At 40.0% G+C, this 26098-nt stretch overlaps 1 protein-coding gene across 4 annotated transcripts in view; it reads left to right on the top strand.

The window, feature by feature from the left end:
* Nucleotides 1-26098, top strand: part of MYO1B (myosin IB) — a 187584-nt gene that overhangs the window by 121655 nt on the left and 39831 nt on the right. For all 4 annotated transcript variants that reach the window (XM_019462617.2, XM_053906819.1, XM_053906817.1 and 1 more), the window contains exons 8-15: nucleotides 2804-2902; nucleotides 4276-4379; nucleotides 6361-6508; nucleotides 6788-6906; nucleotides 12937-13023; nucleotides 13651-13716; nucleotides 23000-23104; nucleotides 25952-26014. In XM_019462617.2, coding sequence (XP_019318162.1) covers nucleotides 2804-2902; nucleotides 4276-4379; nucleotides 6361-6508; nucleotides 6788-6906; nucleotides 12937-13023; nucleotides 13651-13716; nucleotides 23000-23104; nucleotides 25952-26014 — 791 coding nt within the window. The remainder of the gene's footprint in view (nucleotides 1-2803; nucleotides 2903-4275; nucleotides 4380-6360; nucleotides 6509-6787; nucleotides 6907-12936; nucleotides 13024-13650; nucleotides 13717-22999; nucleotides 23105-25951; nucleotides 26015-26098) is intronic.

Below are 26098 nucleotides of genomic sequence, written 5' to 3'. Positions count from 1 at the left end.
GGTTAAGCATCCGACTTCGGCTCAGGTCATGATCTCGCGGTCCGTGAGTTCAAGCCCCGCGTCGGGCTCTGTGCTGACAGCTCAGAGCCTGGAGCCTGTTTCGGATTCTGTGTCTCCCTCTCTCTCTGCCCCTCCCCCATTCATGCTCTTGTCTCTCTTCTGTCTCAAAAATAAATAAACATTAAAAAAAATTAAAAAAAAAAAAGTAGAATAGGGAATGGTTTTACGCATCAGCAAATTATTTGGGGCAAACCTTTTCCCTGATTACTTTTCTACCGAGAAGCTTGTAACTTAGGAGAAAAGTCATAAAGAAATAGGAAGCTCTGGAGTAATACACTAAGCATTTTAGGTGATAAAACCTTCAACTGCTTTGTAATAAAAGGTTTTTTATTTTGTGACTGAGTTGTTTAGGTGAAGTCATGTATTTTATGTAAAGTATGGCCTTTCCTAGTGTTTATGGATTTTGCATTCTTTTTGCTGGAAAATTACAAACAGCAGAAATGTGATATCTTAGTCACCTGAAGCTTTCAATTCTGGCTGTGTCACTTAGTAACAGTGTGATGTGAGCCTCATTTTCTTCTATATAAAATAAGGATTATAAAGCCAACTCAGGGGAGGTGTTTGGGGTTGAATAGGATTACGAATGAGAAGCACGAATGCAGAGCAGGTCAGTGAAAGTTCCCTTCCTATTCCCCTTTGTACCTTTCCTTTTAAACACACATTGTAGTATGTTTCATATTTGAAAATGATAGTAATCACTGATCGTATCAGCACGTGTGGTTCAAGAAGTACATAGACCAACATTCCTTTCCACGCTGTGCACATTGTTCTTGAACTTGGTGGCTATTCTCTGCTAAATCTTCTAGCTGTCGCCGTTTTATACTCTTCATTTCCTGTCAGCATTTGTGCAAAGAGCGCCAAGCATTAGGCTGGCAATGCATTGCCATTGTACAGTGTGGCCCTGTCTTGCTTTGAGGGTATTATTTCATGTCTTGAAGTACCACAATTTGCTTGTTAGAATGTGACCAGATAAATGACATCAAACAGCTGTCATCCTTAGTAAGGTGCGCCTATGAAATGAGAGGGAAGCAGGCTGCCAGTACTCTCAAGGTATATGGCAGTATTCTTAACGCTATGGGAAGAGCCTGGGGGTTGTGGGCTTTGACCCACATGGTCATTCTGCCTTCCCCACCCCCACCTCCTGCTCTTTCTTAAGGGCCTTGCCATCCCACCTTGGAAAGAGTTGCTGCTGTTGGCTTGGGTGCTGGGAGAAATCGGGAGCAGGTGTGGCTCTCGAACGTCTTCATATTTGCAGTCGGTGCTGGGTGCATTCCCAGTCCTGGCGCGTAGTGGGTGAGCAGTAAGTGAGCTGATTTGAAGGAAATGTGTGTGAACAGATGAAGTGAACCGTAGCATTTGTTTATATTTTCCATGCAGTTGAGTTACTTTCTTCGAGGCTCGAGGAGTTTCCTATGAGGATTAGCTTCTCCATGAAGAATCTGCTCATGCTCTGTAGATTCTTTCTTCTGAAACTGTGCCTGTATTCTTAGAACCCCATAGGAGCTTGGTCACATGATCGGTACAAGCAAACTGCATTTTTATCTTATCTGCTTGTTCTGTCTTCTGCTTTGTGCGTCAGTATTTACTTCTTAACTGAAACAGTCAGTCCTTAGAGATGATGAGTAGTACACAACCCCTTCTTTTCTAAATTTTGTCTCACTGATGCTTTTCAATTTTCAATTTTCTTTCGTTTTGCTTAATATAAAGTCTTCATTATCCTCCATGTATGATTTGAGGGAGGGTGTTGGCAGTCATCCAAGTCAAATGGGCGCTGGAGATGAAAATGAAAACTCGGGAGCATCCCGTTACTATAATTTTGAATTTACATATTTTTGTTCTTGTTTTAGTCAATTTAATTTTATGTGTCCTTGTAACCCATCTCTTCATTCTTATAAATGACCCTGTGTCTGGGAAACACCCTAGGACTTCTCATTTACCAGATCCACAATCTTTCATTCTACCTAGGCTCCTTTTTCCGTGCTCATATGGATTCCAGAGATACAAATTGAGAAGTTCAATGACCATGCCCAGAGAACTTGCGCGTTTTTTCTCTCTCACTCATTTGTTGATAATGTTTAGATTTCAGCCTGACTGGAAATCAAATGTGTGTGTTCTCTAAATTAATAATGGGATCACTGATTCAGAATTTTGTAACTCAATTTGGCTTGTGCCTACAGAATCCAGAGCCCCTGTTATATCACTGGTCGGTGGTACGCAAGACTTCAGACAGGAATCCCTTCTGCCATTGTACTTACTTTGCCACCTCTTGTGTACTGCCACAATATCTTTTTTGTGGTTGGTTGGCTTTTTTTCCGTCTCTCCCTCCTTCCTCCCTCCTTCTTTCCTTCCTTCCTTCCTTCCTTCCTTCATTTTTGCATGAAAGTTTGAAAACTTGGTAAGACATCTCATCACTTGATAAAAGTATCTGGAATCAAAGAAAGTATCACATATAACACCAAAAGAATATTAATATGGAAAATGTTTTGTCTTTAATCAGCTTGTTGAATGTATTGTTGAACTTATTTTGCATATTTACTATTGTTTGAAAAGAACCTGGTTTGTTTAATTTGGTAATTTTAGTTATAGTGAGGCTTCTTCCTGAAAGAACTGAAAATGTAGTTTCTGTTATTATTTCATTAAACACAGAAGATGAAAAAGAAAGTGGGGGGGTTGGGGAAGAAGAACCATGCTAGATTTGAAAGCAAATTAATAATATAGTATGATTTGACTCTTTTCTCTTTAGATCTTTTAGAGAAGTCTCGAGTTGTTAAGCAACCGAGAGGTGAAAGAAACTTCCACGTGTTCTATCAGCTGCTCTCTGGTGCCTCTGAAGAGCTCCTCAGTAAGTCCCTTTTTCTGTGTTTTAATTTAATTTTTAGTGTCAAAGCATTTTCCAAAGCATTCTTTTTAATTTTCTTCAAAATTTTCTATGACTGTGGTTGAAGTGAAGAACGTGGTATGTTTGCTTCTGTCATCCTACCCCAGAATTTGCTTGCTGTATGTCCCTATGTCTCACCAGATGCTGTGCATAGGTCTCAGATGGTTTACTCAAAGAGCTAACTGAATATTGGAGGAGGTGGATCATAATTTTGTTTTGATGTTTTATTTATTTTGGAGAGAGAGAGAGACAGCGCAAACAGGGGAGGGGCAGAGAGAGGGTGAGACACAGAATCTGAAGCAGGCTCCAGGCTCCGAGCTGTTAGCACAGAGCCTGATGCCAGGCTCGAACTCCTAAATCACAAGATCATGACCTGAGCAGAAGTTGGATGGTTCACTGACTGAGCCACACAGGCACCCCAATCATAAATTTAAACAATAAAATGGAAGAATATAATTGTTTCACTGAGGAAGAAGAAATTAGCAGGAGCCAGGAGAGGAGAACAATTATTTTAAAAAAAAAAAAAATTGCTCAGTGAAAACTTAAAAATAGTGGGAAAACATTTGTAATTGATAAAAGAGTTAAAAATCTGACCTCTGGCTATTTTAGAGAACTAATATAAGTCCATCAGAATAGTATCCAATAATGAATAGCTAAGTGATAAAAGTTTTGAGCAAATAGTTCAAATTGTAAGTATGGAAAGTAAATGACATTTGGGGAAGAATCATTCTCACTAATAATCAACAAGTGTAAGCTAAAACAGCACTGAAGTGTTCACTATTTACATGTATTAGCAAAAGTGATTAAAAAGGACAAAGCTGGCAGAATTGTCAGGCCCTGGTCGGCTTAGAGCTTGTGGGTGTCACTTCAAAGTGAGGACTTCTTCCTGGGGGCTAATTAGCAATCCAAAATAAGTCGTAAAATGATCAGAGCCAGGCGCACCATTTTTTAGAATATATCCCAATGAAGTAATTCAAAAGAATCCAAAGAACATTTTATATGAAGGCCTTTATCGCTGCCCTAATGTTCAATGGCACGGGAATCACTAGGCAGACATCATGTTACAATGAAATAGTATATTGAAGATGTTTTGTATTATAAAAATACGGAAGGGGGCTCACTACAAATAAATGTAAAAAAGTAGTTTGAAATATGTACAACAGTGGTAAAGGTAGATTTTAGAAAAATGCTGTTGGTATTTGGGTATCAATTTTTGTTCTGTTGATTCAGTATCTAATATATGAAAGTCACTTTCATCTGGAGGTTTTAAGGAATGAGATATTAAAGGCGGTTGGACTTACTGAGTAACTTACCAACACGTATGTGTGATTCAATAGATAAGCTTACACTCGAGCGAGATTTCAGCAGATATAACTACCTGAGTTTGGACTCTGCCAAAGTTAATGGAGTGGATGATGCAGCAAATTTCAGAACTGTTAGGGTAAGTAAGATACAGTTCTTTCATTACTGTTTAACAAGGTGCTGCCTTCACCTTATTCTGTGACTGAACATAATCAAGGTAAGCAGCATTCCTTTTCTTTTTTCTTTTTCTTTTTTTTTTTTTAACATGTATTTATTTCTGAGAGACAGAGAGAGACAGAGTATGAGCAGGGGAGGGGCAGAGAGAGAGGGAGACACAGAATTCGAAGCAGGCTGCAGGCTCCGAGCTGTCAGCACAGAGCCCGACGTGAGGCTCAAACTCACAAACCATGAGATCATGACCTGAGCTGAAGTCGGAAGCTTAACCTACTGAGCCACCCAGGCGCCCTCCTTTCATTACTCTTTAAAATGGGTGACACTCTTTTGCTCATTTGGAACTGGTAACAATTCTGAGTTTTCTTAAAACCATAACTCATGCCCCCTAAGGTTTTAGAATTATACAACAATTTATTGTATTCTTACTAAAATCCTACAATATTGTAAAGGCCCATGCTTTACTGGAGCATGCGATGTTGCTATTTATCAAAAGGAGCTTTCTCATTATATTATCCTGACTCTTTTAATGCCGTCTTTAAATTCCAAATATTTTTGTAGCCATAGCTTAGTAGTTAATTTCCAACTGTAAGAACTGTCCCAGGAAAGCATTAAATCAATACTGCTTTTGAGAGAAAACTTCCAAAAATCACATGTAAGCCAGAATGAGTAGCATTTCACGTTCATTAGAAAATAAATTGTTTTATTTTTATTTTTTTAACGTTTATTCATCTGTTTTGAGAGAGAGTGCGAGTGGGGGAGGGGCAGAGAGAGAGGGTGAGAGAATGCCATGGAACCCAACGTGGGGCTCGATCCCACGAACCCTGCGCTCATGACCTGAGCTAAAATCAAGAGTCGGATGCTCAACCAAAAGAGCCACCCAGGCGCTCCTGAAAATAAATTATTTTAAACAATATCCTATCTCCTATGTTTATGTGCGCTTCAAAAATTACTCCTTTATGACATGATATGGTAACTGTACTTTAGCTGTGGTGGTGGGGAGGCAGGAAGTAGGTCAGATTAGCAGAAATAAGACTGGCATCAGTTGATCTTCAAGGCTGAGTGAAAATAACTTGGAGTTCTTTTCCTGCTCTCTCTACTGTTGTGTATGTTTGAAATTTTCCATGACAAAAAAATTATATTACTCCCATTGCTAGGCTGGGTAGTCTCATCACAAACAAACAAATAAAACAAAAAAGCTGTTGGCATTTATTCTCAAAAAGAGTATTTCCCTGAGTACGTCATTTGTTAAAAACTCTGTAAGCATCCTCATACAGCAAGCTTCTCGCTTCCTGGACATGAATTAAGAGTTGAGTTCAAGTCCAGTTCTATAACTGCCTTGCCTGGCAAATCATTGGCACTTAATAAAAGCTTATGACTGAAGGAATGTTCCCTGTTACCTGTAATGCCTTGGGTCGGGCACTTCACCTTTGCAGACCAGTTTTTCTCTTGTAAAATAAACGAGGAGGTTTTTATATAGGAGTCATAAAAGCTTTTTGTTCGGATTTATTTCTAGCAGCAGAACCCGGTATAAAAAAAACAACACGTACTCAACGCATACACGCATTGTGCACACGTGCACACAGACACACACAGACACAGAGATATACACACCGAGCTGCTGCGGATGAAGCGGGGGTTGGAACCCAAGGCTTGGCTCTTAGCCTCCTCTTCTTCCAAATTCCTCTTTGCTCCCCTCCACCTCTTTGCCCCAGCATGCAGAATGCCCCAGGGACCCTTGAATCACAGCTTGAAACCATTAAACAAGCTACAGCCCCAACTGGTGCTGTCAGGTCTGTTCTTAGGTTTCCTCTTGGAGGGCTTATTCTGGGGCGCTTTGTCTTTTTTGTTGTTGTGTGTTTAGAAACAAATCTGTTGCATGATTCATTAAAAAAATAATATAAAGAGTGACAGAAAGAAAACAGCTGCTTTTCTCCCCCCACTCCCAGAATGCCATGCAGATTGTGGGTTTTATGGATCACGAAGCTGAGTCTGTCCTGGAGGTGGTGGCAGCCGTGTTGAAACTGGGGAACATCGAGTTCAAGCCCGAATCTCGAGTGAACGGTTTAGATGAAAGCAAAATCAAAGATAAAAATGGTAAGTCAGCGGAGAGTCAACCTTATATAGCAAACTTGCTTTTGAGCATCTGCCCACTTCTTAATCTAGAAAGAAAACTTCTGTTCACTGGAAAACTTCACTGGAAAATGCTTTCCAGCGAAACTGAACAGAAGCATAATTAGAGCTGAGTTTTAAGTCTTCTGAGTTCTACATTTTATACTATTTGATTTGAATGTGCTTTAGGAAGAACATCCTAAGCCCTGACAAGGATTTTTAGCAGCACATGTGTAGTCACTTTTTGTGTCCGTCCCCCAACAGAGTTAAAAGAAATTTGTGAGTTGACCGGCATTGATCAATCAGTTCTAGAACGAGCTTTCAGTTTCCGCACGGTTGAGGCCAAGCAGGAGAAGGTTTCAACTACACTGAACGTGGCTCAGGTGGGTGAAACATCGTGGCCAGAAAGTGAGTTTTTAAAAAGTCTGTGATAGTTTTTACATAAGTGGACACAAAAATTTCATTTCGCAGGTTGTTATCTTAACTGTCCATACTGTATTGCAGACATCATTCTAAGCACTGGGAGCACAGCAGTAAACTAAACAGATAAGGATCCCTGCCCTCGCAGAGGTTAAAATTTTGGTAGGAGGAGTGGCCATAGCCAGTAGGCCTCGTATATAAATGAATTTATACGGCAAGCTAGCAGCAGACAAGGAGAAAAACGAGAGCAGAGTAAGGGAGACCCACTGTGCTGGGGCAGGGAAGTTGCGTCTGAGTGAGCTGGGAAATGATACCACTGGCATGATCTGCCTTGTATTTCAAAGGGTCATTCTGGCTGCAATGTGGAGAGCAGAGTGCAGGGGGAGAATGGGTAAAAGCAAGGTGTCTTAGTTGGGCTACTATAACAGACTACCATAGTCTAGGTGGCTTAAACAAACAAAAAGAACCATTTATTCCTCAAAGTTCTGGAGGCTGGGAGTCTGAGATCAGGGGACCAGCATGGTTGCATTCTTGGTGAGGGCCATCTTCCTGGTTGACAGATGGCCACTTTCTTGCTGTATCCTCTTCATAGGGCAAGGGGTGGGGGAGGGGACGGTGTGCTCTGGTGTCCTCGTCCCCCTATAAGGACCCCAGTTCCATCATGGGAGCTCTGCCCTCATGACCTCATCTAAATCTATCTCCTAAGGCTCCCACCTTCACATACCATCACATTGGGGATTAGGGCTTCAACATATGGATTTGGGGCTGGGAGGTGATACAGACGTTCCGTTCATGGCACCAGGAAGCTGCAAGGAATTGTGTGCTAACCTAGAATTGATGGTGTTTGAACCAGGTGATAGCAGTAGAGTGAGAAGCGGTTATACCTGGGTACATTTTGATGCTGTTGGCTTAAGATGTGGCATGAGAGAAAGAGAAGAGTCAAGGATGGCTCCCAACATGTTTCACTCAAGCAACTGGAAAAGTAGGATTGCCATTCACTAATTTGGAGAACACAGTGGGAGAAGCCAGTTTGGAGAGGCCAGATTGGCTTTCCTGCCTTCCTTTTCATATACCGTCCATCTGAAGACAATGAAATCTTTCTAAGACTCAAGTCTGATTTGCTTACTTCTTCTGTCCTTTGGTTCAAGTTCAGTGGATGGATGAATGGATGGATGCACGTGTGGATGTTACACCAAGGAAGCTTCTGAAACCCCTTTCAATGTAAAGCCTTTGTTCTACAGCTTAGACATTTTCCCACCCGTCTGTGCTGATCTGCACTGGAATTCAATGACTGATTCGGCACTTTTGGCACAGAGGCCTACTTTATTCTCAGCCTATAGTCCAACTGTATTCTCCTCCTCTTTGTAAGTGGCCTTAAGCATCTGTAAGACAGTAGGTGGATTTAGTCTTTCTCTTTGCCTCTCTGAACTGGTCTTTGCTACTAACCCAAGGATGCCTATGTGTCTGTAGCTTTCAGTGTTGATTTCGTATTTCAGGTGAGGTGCTTTGACTATGAAAAATACTATAACTTCGGTTATATGTAAATTTGATTTGTAACGATCCTCTTCTGGTTAGAACTGTTGTGTGTCCTTCTTCCTAAATTACTGCTTCTGCTGTCATGTCTGTCCAGGTCAGTCTCACTCATGCAAAGTCAGATGGTGAGTCACTGACTTAATCAAGAAAAATTCATTGAGAGCCTGCTCAGCACAGGCCCCCATGTAGACCATTAGCAGGGACATAAGGGATGAAGGAAGACGCCATGGAGAAGATAATTTCTGAGCCAGCCTTGAAGGATTTAGATGAATAAAGAATGGGCAGTAGGGGGTTTCAAAAAGAAAACTGAGAAAAGCCAAGTTTGGAGTCCACATCAGGGGGAGGGGTGGTCTAGCTTGGCCGTAGCTTTAGACACGCGAAGGGGATTCAGAGTAACGTGGCTGGGAAGGTTCATTGTGGAGGTGGTTCTCAAACTTTAAAACTTGAGTGTACCTCAGTGCCACCTGAAGGGTTTGTCCAAAACGGTTTGCAGGCTGTGCCCCTAGGCTGCTGTATTCAGTAGGCCTGAGGTAGGACTGAAGAATTTGCATGTCTAACAAGTTCAGAGCTGCTGCTGCCGGTGGTCCAGGGACCACATTTTGAGAACCACTGTACTAAGGTCACACTGAGTTTAGACGTTTTCAATAGGCAGAGTGGGGATCGTTAAGTAAAAAGTATTGCGATGAGAAGATGCCTCCTGTTTAAGAAGGTCCTTTAAGAATATCCACATGTACGTGGGTATATATGGAATATATATGTGGGTAAATGTTGGTCTGTTTTTACTGTGTGTTTTACTCTCGCTTTTTAATCATCCTCTCTGGAAACCGGGCCCAGGTGCGTCTTACTTTATAAGCTTGAGTCACCTTACATCACTGGGTTAAACTTTTCCACATTGTTTTAACCTTTAGCATAAAAGAATTTGGCTTGAGGTCCTCGATTTTTCAGTTCCTTATTCAAGTTCTTTTTTTTTTTTTTTTTTTAATGTAGGGTTTAGGTTTCTACCAGTCTTACTGCCTAAAAGGTTTTGATTCCAGCAAGAACTAATTTGTTTTATTAATGTTTCCTCATAGCTTCAGTTCTTGGACCCCATCATCATCCGTATTGCCCCATTCCTCATTTTGCCCAAGGCATTTAGATCTTTCCTCAGATACAGTGACTCATGGTGAAATGATAGGAACTCAAGACAGAGTTGTAGTTCAGCTTTTGCCACATCCTCTCTCCTTGGCTTCCAAGCCCTCAGTAATCTGACCCTGCACCCTTTCTTTATCTCAGTTTATTCCCTGCTACTTCTATAAATGCCATGCTTATTTTTACCCGGTGCCTTCGCTCTTCCTTATCCCTTCCCCACATGGCGTGGCTAATTCTTCCTGCCTGTCTGAATGGTCCATCTAATTACCCCTCATCCAGGAAGATCACATAGTCCCCCTCTTCTCCCTTCTGGGAATTCGTTTTTCCCCTGCTGTTGGACACTCGTTCTCTGATTGTTTCACTCATGGATTTGGTCTCCACCACTCCACTGTAAGCTGCTACAGGGTAGGCCCCCCCATGGCCATGCATCTCTTGTGTTTCCACCTGGGCCACACCTAATACCAGTCATCGCTGAAGCACATTTCACTTGGGATTTTTTCAGTGCGCTTCAATGCCGCTGTAGAAGTGCAGTCTCTTCATGTTGTGCTTAGAATCTGAGATGGTGAATCCATGCTGTCAGTGTCGTCCTTCATTTCTATACACCTTGTTAGTGATCCTTAAGTGAGAATAAACATTCCTTCCCGTACTGTGGAGGATGTTATTATGGAGATTCGGTGGCATGAATCAGACTCTAGAAATCAGGGCTGGCAGATTGGCAGCCCCTGGTACCAGATATAGCTCAATAGGCATATTTTATTTGATGAAAGGGTAGTTTTGTTGTCTTGTTGTTCTGTTTTGTTTTGTGTGCTTGCTTTTTAAATTTTGAATTTGAGTGCCTTTAATGTGGAATGCGTCTACAGATCATACTATTTCCCATTCATTTCTGTCATGTAGTCCCTGGAAACATTTGAGTTTGAGACTTCTGGAATAAGTATTTGTTCGAAAGAAATAAAGAAGATGAACATGGGCTGTGAATACATTTTAAAAAATATAAAGGAGTTTGCCAGAATGAGTTGTCACTATTAGTTCGGTTGCATATTGAAATGGTGGTTTGTTGGAATCAGCACATAGCTAAAAAAAACTGGATGCCATTATGATGACATTTCTGTTTATAAATAGGTAATGTTTTGAGGTTATGCGGTGTTTTGAGATAACTAGAATTTACGAAAAGAAAGGGGAAAGGATTAAGAAAGAATTCTATAGGCTCACAGGTGGGATAGGAAAAGGATACTTCAGAAATCGTAATATAAATACATGTATAGGCTTACTCTGTGCCAGGTGCTGTTCTAGGCACTTATATGGCCTATGTGAAGAAAGTAAAAGCTAGAAGGAGGGTAGAGAAAAGGCATTCATCTAAATCCAGGCTTCTTTCCCCATTTCAGCATATATATGCATTTTCTGCAGTGGAATCATTAACCACTGTTACCCTCCAAGATGACATTGTGTGCTTGGGTTTTATTTTTTTTGTGCCAATTTATTGATGGATTTTCTAGGGAGAGGTTCAGGATTAGCATGGAAGTGTCAGATGAACTGGAAAGGTACTCTAAAGCTACGATTTGTTGCCAACGAAGGGCCTATGTTATTAAAGCTGTTACACTTCGTTTAGAAAGAAATGTGGGAAAAGAATTTCTGTATAATCTAATAAGTTGTGTTCTTTATAACATAAAAATGTAAAGCTTTAATAGTAATGCTCAAATTTCTGCTTATAAGCAGTGAAATGCATGCATGTGGCCAGAGTGTTAAACACAGCAGCAAACTGGAGCGACTAGGTGGCTCACTCAGTTGAGCATTCAACTCTTTTTTTTTTATGTTTATTTATTTTTGAAAGAGGGAGAGAGAGCACAGGAGAGGGGCAGAGAGAGGGGGAGAGAGAGAATCCCAAGCAGGCTCTGCACTGTGAGTGCAGAGCCCAACTCAGGGCTTGATCTCACGAACTGTGAGATCGTGACCTGAGCCAGAATCAAGAGAAGCATCTGACTCTTGATTTCAGCTCAGGTCATGATATCAGGGTTGTGGGATCAAGCCCCAGTCGGGCTCCGTGCTGAGTGTGGAGCCTACTTAAGGTTCTCTCCCTTTGTCCCTTTCCTCCACTCATGCTCTTGCTTGCTCTCTCGCTCTCTTTGTAAAACAAAACAAAACAAAACAAAACAAAACAAAACAAAACCCAAAATCCCAGCAGCAGACCATCTTGCTTTCCTCCCCGGAAGCTGCTGGCGCTCGGGCCTCCCCAAGAGCACTGCATCACATTGTTGGTGTGCACTAGCTAAATGCTCGTGGCACCCGATATGTGCAGGGACTCTTAGGTGCTTCCTGGCAAGGCTGACTTTCTCCAGGGTGTGCCTTCTAAGTCAGGGGTGGAGAGACTATGTCCTCTGCCTCTTCTTTGGCAAGTAGCTCTGAAGAGCTTCAAATAAATGAATAAGCAAATAAAACCATTTATTTGTGTTATACAGTATATTGCCCACAGTGTATCATGACTCTAGCCTCTAGATGTTATGGAATATCTTTTTTAAAATGTTCGGAAGGGGTGCACCTGGGTGGGTCAGTAGGTTAAGCATCCGACTTTGGCTCAGGACATGATCTTGCGGTTCATGGGTTTGAGCCCCGCAGTAGGCTCTATGCTGACAGTGCGGAGTCTGCTTGGGATTTTCTTTCTCTCTTTCTGTCTCTGCCCTTCCCCTGTTCGTGTTCTATGTCTCTCTCTCTCTCTCTCTCTCTCTCAAAAATAAATAAACATTAAATTTTTTTTTTTAATGTTGAGAAGGTTGAATGAAGGAAAACATTTCTGAATCACATCAGTCAAAACCATTTTAATGTTTTTCCGTTGAGTTTCCTTTCCTACATGTAGGGGTTAAAAAGATATAGTCACTGTATTAAATAGACAGATTTTTATTTTCACAAAACATAAGCATTTTCCATTTTATTACCTAATGTTCATAATGATCATTCTGTGATAACTGTGTAACTTCCCTTTCAGTAGGCTTTCATTTATTTTTCTTACTATTCCCCTGTTGTTGGACTTCTAAAGTGCCTCTGATTTTTCTCTGTTCTGTAATACAGAGATGAGTATCTTTATGGAGAAAGTGTTTGCAATATTTAGAATTAGTTTCCTGGGATGCAAAAAAGTATAATGATTGAGGATAAATAATTTGCTCAATTCTCTTAACGGTTTAATTGTTCATCCAGAGTATAGTAAAAACTGGCTCTGAAAATAACTTGAAATACAAGAACTTTAAATATTTAAAAAATACCTTTATTATTTTATTGAAATTAAGCATTGTGACAATCGTGGGTGTTGAGTTTTTCTTGTCTTTTCTTTTCTTTTTCAATAGGCATATTATGCCCGTGATGCTCTGGCTAAAAACCTCTATAGCAGGTTATTTTCATGGTTGGTAAATCGAATCAATGAAAGCATTAAGGTACTGAATCTCTGCAACCAGATAAATCAGCTATAATAGATGTGTTCAGATTATAAACGTTAAGTTAAAGATATTTTAATTTTATAATCAGATAAGACTGTTCCTTGAAAATAATTTACCTTGCATAGAATTGAAATTTGTCAGTACTCTGTTTTGTTTTGCATAGATGTTTTTGTGAGAAATCTCACCGGTCAGTGGCCTCATGGGTTTTGCAGAGTTAACTCTGAGAGTCTGCATCCCAGGTCATGGTCGTGGCTCATCTAACTAGTTGTACACACTTGGCTGAAAAGGTCACTTGACCTCTCAACCTACTGATATGTTTGTCAATAAAATGAGGGTATTGGAGTATTGGGAGTTTGAAAGGCCCGACCTATTGTAAGATTCAGTGATTGTTTATTATAATTAGGCATCACTAATGCCTTCTTTAAATAAGTCATCTATCATTAAAATTTCTGGAAAATTCTATACCAGTATCCTAAGTCATAGATTAAAAAACAACAACTAAATTATAGTTATTCTAGTTGTGAAACACAGTTAACTTGTAACATAAGTCTATCTTCCTTAGTATGCTTTTAGTGTTATATTTCAGGCCTAAATTCAACTCATTATTTTAAAACTTTTTTTAAGGCACAGACAAAAGTGAGAAAGAAGGTCATGGGTGTTTTGGACATTTATGGTTTTGAAATTTTTGAGGTAAGCTTTTTTCTATTCTTTGTATTGTTTCTATTCATGCATAATAGTTGGAAATTAAATCATATATTCTATAGACAGCATTTAATATATAGTTAATATAACTTTGAATCTACAAAAAACTCTGTGCTGATGTAACAAAACATGTGTGTGTGTGTGTGTGTGTGTGTGTGTGTGTTTATTATATGTGTGTGTGTTTAAGTGCTGAGAGCCAGCATTTTGGAGACAGTGCTGTTTAGGAAGAACTTCTTGTATCAGTATTTGACTTTTGTAATTGCAGATTCAAAATTCTTACTGGGCAATTTCCAACAAGGTTTATGGACATTGTGCCTGTAGTCATTCAGTCATTTGTAGGAAAGTGAGACAGGATGATGCCATGAAAAAGCCAGGGACGGGAGAGCCAGATGCCAGTCTGGCCTGGCCAGTGCTGGCATTTCATCCTGATGGGCTCAGGCTCAGGGTCTGGATTGGGTGATTTGTTGGGTCTCATCCAACGTCAATCTTACAGTGTGAGTTCTGTTGCAAAGATTGAAAGAATTTCTGGTAAACTTCATAATGAATTTTTTAAAAAGACTGCATGCTTATTACAAATTAAATATTTAAAAATTATATACTTATATTGGAATTTCCTATTTATCCTTTTGCTTTGACATTTAGAAGTTGTTTTAAGAATTTTTGTTTCGCTTTGCTTTATTTTTTTTTTTTTTTTGTTTTTTTGTTTTTTGCTCCTTTCCCCATTGTAAGGATCTTTTAAAACTCTTACTCTTATTTCTTGGGAGTGGTATTTTAGTTTGGTTCAGGAAAATAACAAGTAGATCAGGCTCCTCCTCTCTTCATTCTCCCCATAAGTAATGATTTGTGAATTCCTTTAAATAACCAGGCCCTGCCCAGAATGACCACCAAAAGTGTTTATGTGTTCCAAATTATCAGGTTCACAGAACAGAAAAAAAAAAAACATCAGCCCCCTCCCTGCAGCTAAGCCAGGACTTTCCAACAAATATCTTTTTCTTACATTTATTTTTGTAATAAATTTTTGTAAATCAAGATCCCTGCTTGATTTTGTAAATCAAGATCCCTGCTTGATCATGTTCTGTATTTAGTAGCCAGGGGTAAATCATTCTTGAGGGCTGACTGTATGCAAGCATTGCGGGAAGTGTTACATATATTGTCTGATTTAATTTTCACAAACACTTCATGAAATAGTTACTACTATTCCTATTTTACAGGTGAGTAGGTGAGGCTCTGAAGGTCAAGTCACTATGCTGGAGTTACATGGCTACAAAATGGCAGACTCAGGACCTAAATCCTAGGCCCCCTTCATAAATAATAAAAAACCTCTGATAGGGCCTTTCTGTTACTTTTCTCCCCAAACTCACAGGGTCCCCAGTACCTGGAAATAAAGGAGAAAACCCAAACATGATAAGTTTCTCAATCCCTATTTCTGTACCATTGTCCTCATTCCAAACTGACCAGCATGGGGAATACCCCTGGAGTTCTTCTGCTTGCTGGTGGCCAAGCGTGGGACACCTGTGCTGTGTCCTGCCTGCTGCCCCCTGTCCTGCCGACCATTGAAAACTGTTCTTCAGCACAATGTCCACTTGTATTGATGCCTCTTTAGCAGACTACGCAAAAGAAAGTTTCTGGTCTCGTGGCAATAGGGAAGAATTTGAGGTTTGTGTGTGAGGAGAACGGCTTGAGTATACTCAGAACTCGTGGTGATGAAATTAGTTTCTTTCTAGCAAGTCCTCAGGTTACTGTTACCAAAGGGCAGCCTGTCAAAATCATTGTTTATAGTTGGCAGGGAAAACGATTTCTTACCTAGCACACTGCTGATCTATATTTAGATGGTTTCATGAACAGGACAAAAGTAGAGATCTTACTAGAAAGTTAGAAGGAAAAACACACACACACACACACACATTTAATGATGTATCTAAAATCAAAGAAACTGGTTTTATTTTATTTTTATGTTGCCATAAGATTTATTGATCTATTAGGCCAGGTGCCTAATGTCATGTCACAATACATGAAAACTTTTTTTAATAGGATAATGGGGTCATGAGGGGACATCAGCTTGTCTTCACATTCTGGTCTGTCCTAAGATCTAATCAGCCATGTGATAAGTGACCACACAGCACTCAGGGAGCTGAGTTATACCCCATGAGCAGTTTAACCATGCCTAAGTGAGGAAGTCATTTGTCATTATTTATTTACTGCCTAATAGGAATCATATTCCTGCGGTAAACAAGACAGCTGTTCCTTCCCTGCATGGAGCCTACAGTGATATTAGCCAACCCTAAGACGGAGGGTCTGTTCCTGGCTGAGGGCACATCCTATCTGGTAGGAAGGTCTCATCAAGAAACTAGGTTACTTTTTAAAAATGCGTTTGCTACAGATCTAATCCAAACAGAAGTTAGAGGTGCGCCCGGGTGGTTCATTCAGTTCAGCTTCGGACTCTTGATTTCGGCTCAGGTCATGATCTCGTGGTTCGTGAGTTTGAGCCCCGTGTTGGGCTCCATTCTGTCAGTGCAGAGCCTGCTTGATACTCTCTCTCTTCTCTTTCTGCCCTTCCCCTTCCCTCCCTCCCTTCCCCCCACCAAATAAATAAACTTAAAAACAACAACAACAACAACAACAACAACGAAGTTAGGTGTTCTGAGTGGACACAACCTGTAACTTGGGACGGGATAAAACATCCTGTAGCAATGTGGGAATATTTTTTACTTAATGGCCAATTCAGGTTTCTCTCCAAGCCCATCTTCATGACTGTGCTTCACTTCTGCAAGTTATATCCTGCTTTTTCTCAACACTGTTACAACTATGGACTTCAGTTATGAAAATGCCTGCATTATATTTGAAAATGCCCTTCTTTCTTCTTCAGAAGAATGTTCCAGCTCAGTAGTTCCTAAACTTAGCAGCATGTTGGAATCACTTGGGCAGCTTTACCCAAAAGCAAACAGGTTATATTTTTATTCTTTTTAAACAGAACTTTCGGGAGAGCCTGGGTGGCTCAGTTGGTTAAGCGTCCTGCTCTTGGTTTTGGCTCAGGTCATAGTCTCAGGGTTTGAGAGTGCAAGCTTGGGATTCTCTGTCTCCTTCTCTCTCTGCCCCTCCCCCACTCATGTTCTCTGTCTCTCTCTAAATAAATAAACTTAAAAAATAATAAATAGAACTTTTGGCACGGCATAAGGAATATAGTCGCCAATATGGTAATGGCATCCTATGGTATATGTGCTGCCGAAGCGAACACTAATGGCATCCTATGGTATATGTGCTGCCGAAGCGAGCACTAATGGCATCCTATGGTGACAGACGGTAGCTACCCTGGTGGTGAAAATAGCACAAAGTATAGACTTTTCGAGTCACTATGTTGCACACCTGAAACTAATGTAATGTGTGTCAACTGTACTCAAAAAAACAAACCAGAAATTTCAGTCAAGGCCAAATTAACCAGTCATGTCTACGGCAGATCTTATGATGGCCCTAAAATCATGAGAAGTTATTTTTCCTTCTCCATGCAATAGATGCTTTGATTTTTTTTCCGTTTCCTTGAGAGAATTAAGACTTGTCTTTCATTATAACTAATTGTTCTCTGCATTTTCCTGTGTAAACTTTCTCAGGTTAATCTTCCAAACATCTTGATTCTTAGTAATCTGCTTCATTATTTATTTTACAATTAAATTTATTTGGGGGAGCACAGAATAGAGATTTGGGTGTGTGCTTTTAGATACTTTTACCTGCTCTTTGATACAGAATTAGAAATGGTTTTTTTGCTTGTGATTTATTCACATGCGCACCCCAGATGCCATCCCATAGTTTTCCTGGATTCTCAGCAAAATTAGAAAACATGGAAACATCAGGAAGTTCATACTGTTGAACATAAGGAAGCCAGATAATTAAGGACTTAAAAGTACCACAAGCTGAAATATAAGGGCTGAAGGTCTGACTTAGGGAGAAGTATTCAGAATCCTCATCAGTGCATAAATGAAGATTTCTGTGATACTGTCTACCCCAGCGAAAATAAACTGATAGAATATAATGAAAATTCTGCCTTTACTTTCCTTGAAATTGACTGCAAGAATTAAGGGTTCTGCCTTGTAGAACACCCTGGGCATCACTGTAAAAATTGGACAGTAAAGGTCCAGAGAAGAAAAAAATTTTAATGTCTCTAATTCTGCCTCATGACCCCATTGACAGTTCCCATGAAAACACTTTTCAGCTGAGCTGGTGGAAACCTTTCATCCATTTTGGTCCGTCTCTAAACGGAAGAGGGAAACTGATGCATTAAACCATGGGATGATGACACATGGATTTGACTGCAAAGCATTCCAGGGCCAGCTGTGTGAATAGCCCTGCCTTGCTGGCCGCATGTGATCTGATGTCAGTTTGGAAAACAGATTAGTGGAACACTGATACCAAAAAGAAGGGGAAGTGAGTTAAAATCCACAGAGAGGAAAAATCTAGCCAGGAATCCTTATTTAACGTCAGTCCGATTTTGTAAGGGAAGAGAGTTACGTAATCCAGACACTCCAATTCCACACAATCAAGTTTGGATGTTCTTATAGCTGATCTCTGAGAGACGTTCGTAGCATCACCATAAAAGAACAACAGCTATTCTTTTTAAAAAATTAAATTCAAGACTAAGCTGAGCCATCTGAATCGATTTAGCTTCTTGCTAAGTGCTTATCTGGGAAGTACTACAATTGGCAGGTAGTTTACTGGGAAAATTAATAAATTATTAGTGTGCCATAGGCCAAAACGGAACAGCAGGCTGGATATTTCACTTTTCATACAATGGAGCTAGTTTCGTGCAGGCAAAGGGCTAGTTGTTTTGAAGGGCTAGCTCTTTATTTATGTTGCCCTTTTGAGCCTCATATACATATATGAACCTCATATACATATATTGTATATGAACCATATATAGTAAAGATATGATAGGCTAGATGCAATGATTGTTCCAAATCAAATGACCTAATAGTTGGGTAAGAGTCAGTATAGCTTGGTAAGTGTGCCTCGTGGTTATGAGATTTGTTTTCTAAATTGTTTTTAGAAGAAAATTGATCCTGGTTATAGGCAATCCCTTCTGTTCCAGCTTTTTTCCTCTGATTTCATTCTCCGTGTGAATGAGAGAATCAATGAAATCCAAGAGAACTTGAAGAGGAAGGAGAAGATTTAAAGTACCCCTTAGAGTGAAAATGGAGGGAAATAATATGGTTCATAATAGTATGGACGTCATTACTCTTGCTTTAACCTTTTAAATCAACGCTTAAAGTATTTAAGAAGAGCACTATCATGCTGTTTTTCTTAAAACTTACCATGTTTGTGTACTGGGAAGAAAAATGTTACGTATTTAAAGAATATAAGACTGAAATGTCTCCCTGTCTTCTAGTGTATAAGATATCATTAGCCTCCTCTGTTGCCAAGAAAATACAAAGAAATTAATAACAGGCCAGTATTTTTGATCCATCTTTCAGAATCCTTCCAAGCAGAAAGTTCATAGTTGATACTTAAGAGCATAAACTAGTTGTGAACTTCATTGGGGGGTATGGTTTGCTGTTTCTTTGATGTTGAAAAGGTGGACTCAAACTCAGGAATTCTTGACAGAAACCCTAGACTTTAAAGTTTTGGTATATTACATACTTCTAAACCTACCAAGTTCTTCCTATCCCGGTATACTCTTGGTGACTACAGTGTAAACCAGTATCAAACGTAGACACCTTGCTGTTTACCTGTTTTTCCTAGAGCAGTCCAATGGGGGTGGGATGGTTCTGGGCTCCATTCAGGGAGATGGTATAATGGAAAATTCTGGATGTGCGTATTTGAAGATGTTCCCCAAAGTTTTAGTTTTCTCCCTTAGCCTTTGGGGATAAATGTGACTTAGACAGTGGAGACACATTCCATGCATGGGGCATGGGTAGAAAACTGGAGACGGGAGGGGAGATGAGTCATTCAAGTTCCTGCCCACTTCCTCCTTAGGAGACTTTGATTCATGAGACTGACATGTGGGAGACCGCGCCCAGCTCAGGGATCTCTGGCCACCCACGGTTCTCGACACACAAAAAGCATCCAAATATCAAATTGCTTCGGGGCCTTTGTATTCATGTGATGGTTCCTAGATCCAGTTTAGCTGTTTTCTAAAGGGAAGAAGGACCCGAGTGGAAAACCCAGCGGTGTTTAGTGCCTGTGTACATGAAGTCACGTTCAGAGCCTGTGCAAGGTGCAGCTATAGGAACTGCTACCAGGCTGCTCCTTAAATTTTTTTTTTTTTTTTTGCAAATTATAAACTTTTGCATGTTATTTTTAATGATTCGTGAAGTCCCATTTCCCAAAACATTTGGACAATGTCAACAACTCAAACACAGATCATAAGAAATGCGATGGCCTTCATTTTTGGCAATAATGATTGCTCTGGTGATTTGTAACACGTTTTGCAGGCTGTGAGGTATGTTTGCAATAAATGCTCAGATATTTCTGTGGGGAAGTAAGCTGGTTTCTGCCTTGGTGATTGTGCTGTTCTATTTTGTTTTTGTTCTTTAAGCAACAGGGTAAGGTAGGAGAGACCAGTTTTTTTCTTAGGCTGTCTCCAGAACGCTCTCTCCTTACCACATTGTTTATGTTTGAAGGAGAGACATAGCAGGGACAGCATGGGGGGGTGAGGGGGAGTGCGGTGGTGAGAAAGAGGAGCTGCTTCTGGATCTTGCTGGATCTCTTCACTCTTGTGGTGACCTGCTAATTGCCTCTGTCTCTGACTCCCTGGGGCGATGGGTTATACATACACGTTTTTCCTGATAATTCAGAATTAGACGCATTAAATCCTGAAGCCTTGGGACTTCAAGCAAGTCACATGAGATATTGTCTGAGTCAGACTTTTTATCCTGCGTAGCTCACGCCTCGCAGAACCACAGTTCAGACACCACCTGTAGGTATTGTAGACCTGTGGTTTGAACTGGTTGGACGTGTGCCTTGATTTTGGAGTTTTATGCCAATCAGAAACATAGCCCGAATGGTAAAATCTGTCATTTGCACCAATGAATAACTGTCGATAAGTGTTTACTGTTAGAAGTTTATGGCAAATTAAGAACTGATTGCATTTTGTATAATCTGTCCCTTTTTGCACCAGAATGCAGTAAGTATGAACTGTTTGCAGTGACAGTCTGTTGCATGCTCCTGTGTTAATGGCTTCTCCAGCTGTGTGGATTTTGCAGTAAATGGCCATTGATTAACTGTGTGCAGATATGAAATAGAGAATTCATACAGGAATCTTTAAATGTTGAAGGGAAATCTAGTTGAGTTCTAACTTACTCCTTGAGTGGCGTTGTAATTGTGAAGCTTTGCCTCTGATTTCTAACCTGCTTGTGTGTATTTCATAGTCCTGTTGCAGAGCGTACTTCAAGCTGTTCATGGTCATGTGATGTGTCCAAGGACACTACTTATTCTCCACTTCCTTTTCCTCATTAGTTACCATATGAAGTTCAGCATCATTTTGCTTAAATGGCTCCATGAGCATAGACTTATTAAATTAACAGGAAGGATTTACTCCATGAATTTCATGGAAACCCATTAAAACTTTAATTTTATTTGTAAGTTTAATTTGGGGTAGTGGTATTATATAAGGATATATTTTACCAAACTAAGAAACCTAGACTTCCTCATTGAGAAATGACCTTATCCTGACCATAATCATAATAAGGCGTCTATCCCAGATGGGCTTGTGCTTCTGACAAAAATTGTTAAGTTCCAAAGATTAGAACACATACCTTTTAAAATTTTATGTGAAAATGAGTATTGGGGAAGGCCCTTTGTACCTAAGACTGTGTTCGTCTTGAAAATCAGCGTGTGCCCTTTAGCAAGAACCTGCAACATTAAAATCAAAAAACAAAATAGCTTTTATCCTTGACCAGATTTAGCATTAAAAGATTAGTCAGTGATAGTGTGTATGTGTCATTTAAGGTTTAGAGTTAGAAGTTTTCCCTGATTAATTAGTTCATCACTGGTGATAGGAAACCCTTAGCTGACTTCCTGCAAAGAATGTGGTCAGATACTGCGTGACTTTTTTGCTTTCGTCACTCACGGAGAGATTCGAAGGCCAGTTGCTCTGTGTTTTCACAGGAAGCGACGAGCTTCAGTTTCACGCCTGGACACTCCTAGCTCATTAGGCCAGGAATAGCCACCTCGGTGGGACAGGAGTCAGGTTTATCAGTGGTGAGGTCATACCATCCCTTGCTCCCATGGCTGCCATCTCCTGTCTGCAAAGACATATGATAGAGGTGAAGAGAACATGTTTTCTTACCAGATCTACCTCTTCCGGAATGGTGTGGTTCTTGGCGAATTGTATTCATTCCACACGCATGCATTTTGTGCCCTCAGTATATATGTCAGTACATTAAACCCTGCGGATTGTTCAGAGATGATTTAGGTATGGATCTTGCATCGGAGTTCATAGGAGGTAACTCTAACATGAAGAGAAACTGCTGAGGGGCCGAAGGGTGATAAATAGGTGAGCCTTCTGAGAGAAGAGAGATTGTTTCTCGCTGGGGAGATGATTTTGATGTGCTGATTCCCTTGGGTCTCTTATTTTTTAGGCACTTCACTCATTCATTCACTCATCAAGTACGTGTGGAGAACTTGCTAGGTGCAAAGTCCTGTGCAAGGCATGGGGTTACATTGGTCAGCAAGAGAGACACGTGGTCAGCCCTTGCCCTTAAGGAACATACAGTCTAATGAGACAGATGAGGCTGAAACTAATCAATACATGTGTACACATATGCACACGCACACACGTATATACACACAGCATGATTTTTTAAAAAGTGCTGGTATCTAAGAGTTTGAATGAGGGAGCTGACCTCAGAAGGGGGCAATAAGTGGTCAGGTCAGGAAGACTTTCTTGGGCTCTAGAGTTTCACCTGAGAATGGAAGATTGAGAACTTGGGTGACAGAGATTCTAAAGCTCACTGTTCCTTTTCTGATCCTTTAGGAGAAACTTTTTTTTTTTTAACCACATGTAGAGTGCTTCTCTGTCAACTAAAAGTCTTCATCTTTCAAATACTGCATAACGTGTGTATACCTCATTCATTCACTTGACTCGTGAGCCATTTCTTGAGTGCCTGCGGTGTGCAAACCCTCTGTGTGCTGGGCCTCGGTGTCCCAGGAGCTGTGTGCTGGGCTGCAATTAAATCTGCGAGATGGCGTGTGATGTCTCTTATGGATTGAGCTGTTGGAGCATCGCTGCTGTGGGACAGCTAGTGCATGGTTCATAAGGCCGTTTTCATTTTTCTCCATATAGGACAACAGCTTTGAGCAGTTCATTATTAATTATTGTAATGAAAAGCTACAACAGATCTTCATTGAACTTACTCTTAAAGAGGAGCAAGAAGAGTATATACGGGAGGTAATGTTGAAATATATGTTTTTTAAATGTTCCTTTTATACTCATAATACAAATTGTGGATTTCGAAGCCTATCTAAACATGATCCTAAAATCAGATTTATCTGAGTGTAGCCATGTTGTGTCTCTTAAAAACCCATTTGTTATGACATCTAAGCTACCTGGGATTATCTTTGCTGCTCTGCTGCTAGTGCCTCCAACGATGCCTGGCACATAGTAGATGCTCAGTAAACATCAGTTGACTGACTTGAGTCCTGGTGGATTCTAGTGCAATGATGTAAAATAATAGTGTGTTTAAAAAAAAAAGAGTCTGAGATGAATGGACCAACAACTGTGACATCCATACAAGGAAACACTACTCAGCAATTAAAAAGGAACAAACACGGGACGCCTGGGTGGCTCAGTCGGTTGAGCGTCCAATCATGATCTTGCGTTCATGGGTTCGAGCCCCGTGTCGGGCTCTGTGCTGACAGCTCAGAGCCTGAAGCCTGCTTCGGATTCTGTGTCTCCCTCTCTCTCTGCCCCTCCCCCACTTGTGCTCTGTGTCTCTCTCAAAAATAAATAAACACTAAAAAAAATTTTAAAAAAAGGAAGAAACGCCATTTGCAACACCAGGGATGGACCTGGAGGGTATTATGCTGAGTGAAATGAGACTGAGAAACACAGACACCGTATGATTTCCCTCCTGTGGAATCTAAAAAACAAAACAAATGAATAAACAAAAAGCAGTCTGATAAACACAGAGAGCAAACTGATGCTTGCCAGAGGGAAGGCGGTGGGGGATGAGCAAAGTGGGTGAAAGGGAGTGGGACATACAGGTTTCCAGTTATGGAATGGATAAGTCACAGAAATAAAAGGCCCAGCGTGGGATAGTCCATGGTCTTGAAGTAGTGTTGCATGGTGACAGATGGCAGCCACACTTGTGTTGGGCATAGACTAAGGTATAGACAAGTTGGGGCATGAGGTTGTACACCTGAAACTAATGTAACAGTGTGTCACCTCTACTGAAAAAAAAATTTTTTAAGCCAACAAATACTTGATCATGTGCTCATCTGAAGAATTTTAATCATGGCTTTTCCAGAGTAAAACATACTAAACATGAAAGGAAAAAAATAATAAAATAAAAATGGCGTTCCATTGTCCAAAAAAAAAAAAGGAAAGAAAAAGGAACAAACAATTGATAAACACCATAAAATGAAGGATTCTCAAATGCACTAATGCCAAATGAAGGAAGCCAGACTCAAAAGTCTGCATACTGTATGATTCCATGATATGTTGTTCCAGAAAAGGCAAAGTGACAGAGACAGAAGAGTTGGTCATTGCCAGAGGACGGGAGTCGTGAGAGTGTGACTACCAAGGGGAAAAACAAGGAAATTTTGGTGGTGGTTACATTACACCATGCATTTGCCAAAACTTATGAGAACTATATACCCAAAAAGTCAGTATCACTCTATAAATTTGAAAATATTTTGAGGCTTTGTTCAATCTTGAAAAGCACTGATTTCCTAAAATTTTATAATAAAAACAGGTAATATTTATTGAGCTCTTACTGTATTGCCAGGTGTTGTACAGGTGCTGTGTATTGATTATCTCAATGTAATTTGAAAGTAATCAGAAGTAGTGTTTACAAAGTCCTTGTATCCTTAATTGTAAAACCATACTTGGTTTTCATCCTTTCATTTCTTAAATAGTTAATGTTTTTGGAAGTATAAAATTATTTCAGACAAAAGGAGAAATCATTATATTCTGCATATGTTGTATTATATTTTTGTTTCCTTTTCATTTATTTGCTTTAATATGTGAATAATGATACTACCTATTTTTCTTCATTTTCTATAGCATAGTTGTAAATCATTAAAGACACTGAATCCTTTTTTTTTTTGCCTCAATATAGATTTTTCTAATGTGATTGTTATCCCCAGTGACTTAGTAAAATGACCCATCTACTTGAAAGCTACATCATAAATATTTCATCTTTCTTTCAGAATGATCATCATGCTTTAGAAACGTTTTATACTTTTCTGGCACTTTTTTAACGTAAACTTCCTAAAAGCCAGATTCGTTCCCTTCCTGTCTTCTCACCATAAAGAGGTTGCCCCAACTTTGATGTGTAACTTAAAAGTTTGTACAGATTGTCTGAGACACGTCTAAGAATATATAGGAAGATCCCTAGCTTGCTGTATGAATCAAATTTCTTCCCCTTAGAGGAAAAATAAATGTTTACACTTATGGGCAGAGTATAAACAGATCCAGAACGATTACATTTAGCCTCACAGATTTGGCTTTGTAGCTAGCATTAGAACCAGTGGGTTGGTTTTTGTGTCTTTCCTTATGTTGAAAATATTTTGTCTTAGCACTGGGATATTTTTACATTTGAAATAGTCAACTGCCCTACAACATGGGATTGACTCTAAAATTAATTTTTTCCTTGTGATTACAAATCAAGAACAGAAAAATGTAGGCCCTAGATTCCTGGGATCAAGTTCTGACTTATTTCCTTATAAACATTGTAAATATACACAGAGTAATATTGACCCAAGGGCCTGTTGAGTCCGTGTTTGGCACAGAGCCAGGGGAGTGCATGGGAAATTGTCACAGATGGCAGAGTGGAATGAGGGGCAGTCTCAGAACAGGTCAAGGGTGTTCCTTCAGTCACATCGTGTCAATGGCGGACTGCTACAATTAGGGAAGTTTTGGGAACCGGAAGATGACATTTGCTGCATTATTGTGTAAAGGAAATATTCAGAGAGGAAGTGAAATATATTAAGATGGCAGAGTCTGTTTTATAGATGGTAGTGTTGTAGTATCATCATCGTATGGAATCTGATTTTGTTCTGCTTTCTTTCTCAGGGCATAGAATGGACACACATTGACTACTTCAATAATGCTATCATTTGTGACCTGATAGAAAATGTGAGTATTAGGTATAATTTTCTAAAAAATTCTCAGTAATAATTTACTGCTTACAGAAGACCTCACTGCCTTGGTGTCTTCATG

This window comes from Panthera pardus, unplaced genomic scaffold, assembly GCF_024362965.1.
Source record: "Panthera pardus isolate Hobbes unplaced genomic scaffold, ASM2436296v1 HiC_scaffold_10, whole genome shotgun sequence".
NCBI lineage: Eukaryota > Metazoa > Chordata > Mammalia > Carnivora > Felidae > Panthera > Panthera pardus.
This window is presented reverse-complemented; position numbering and strand designations above follow the sequence as displayed.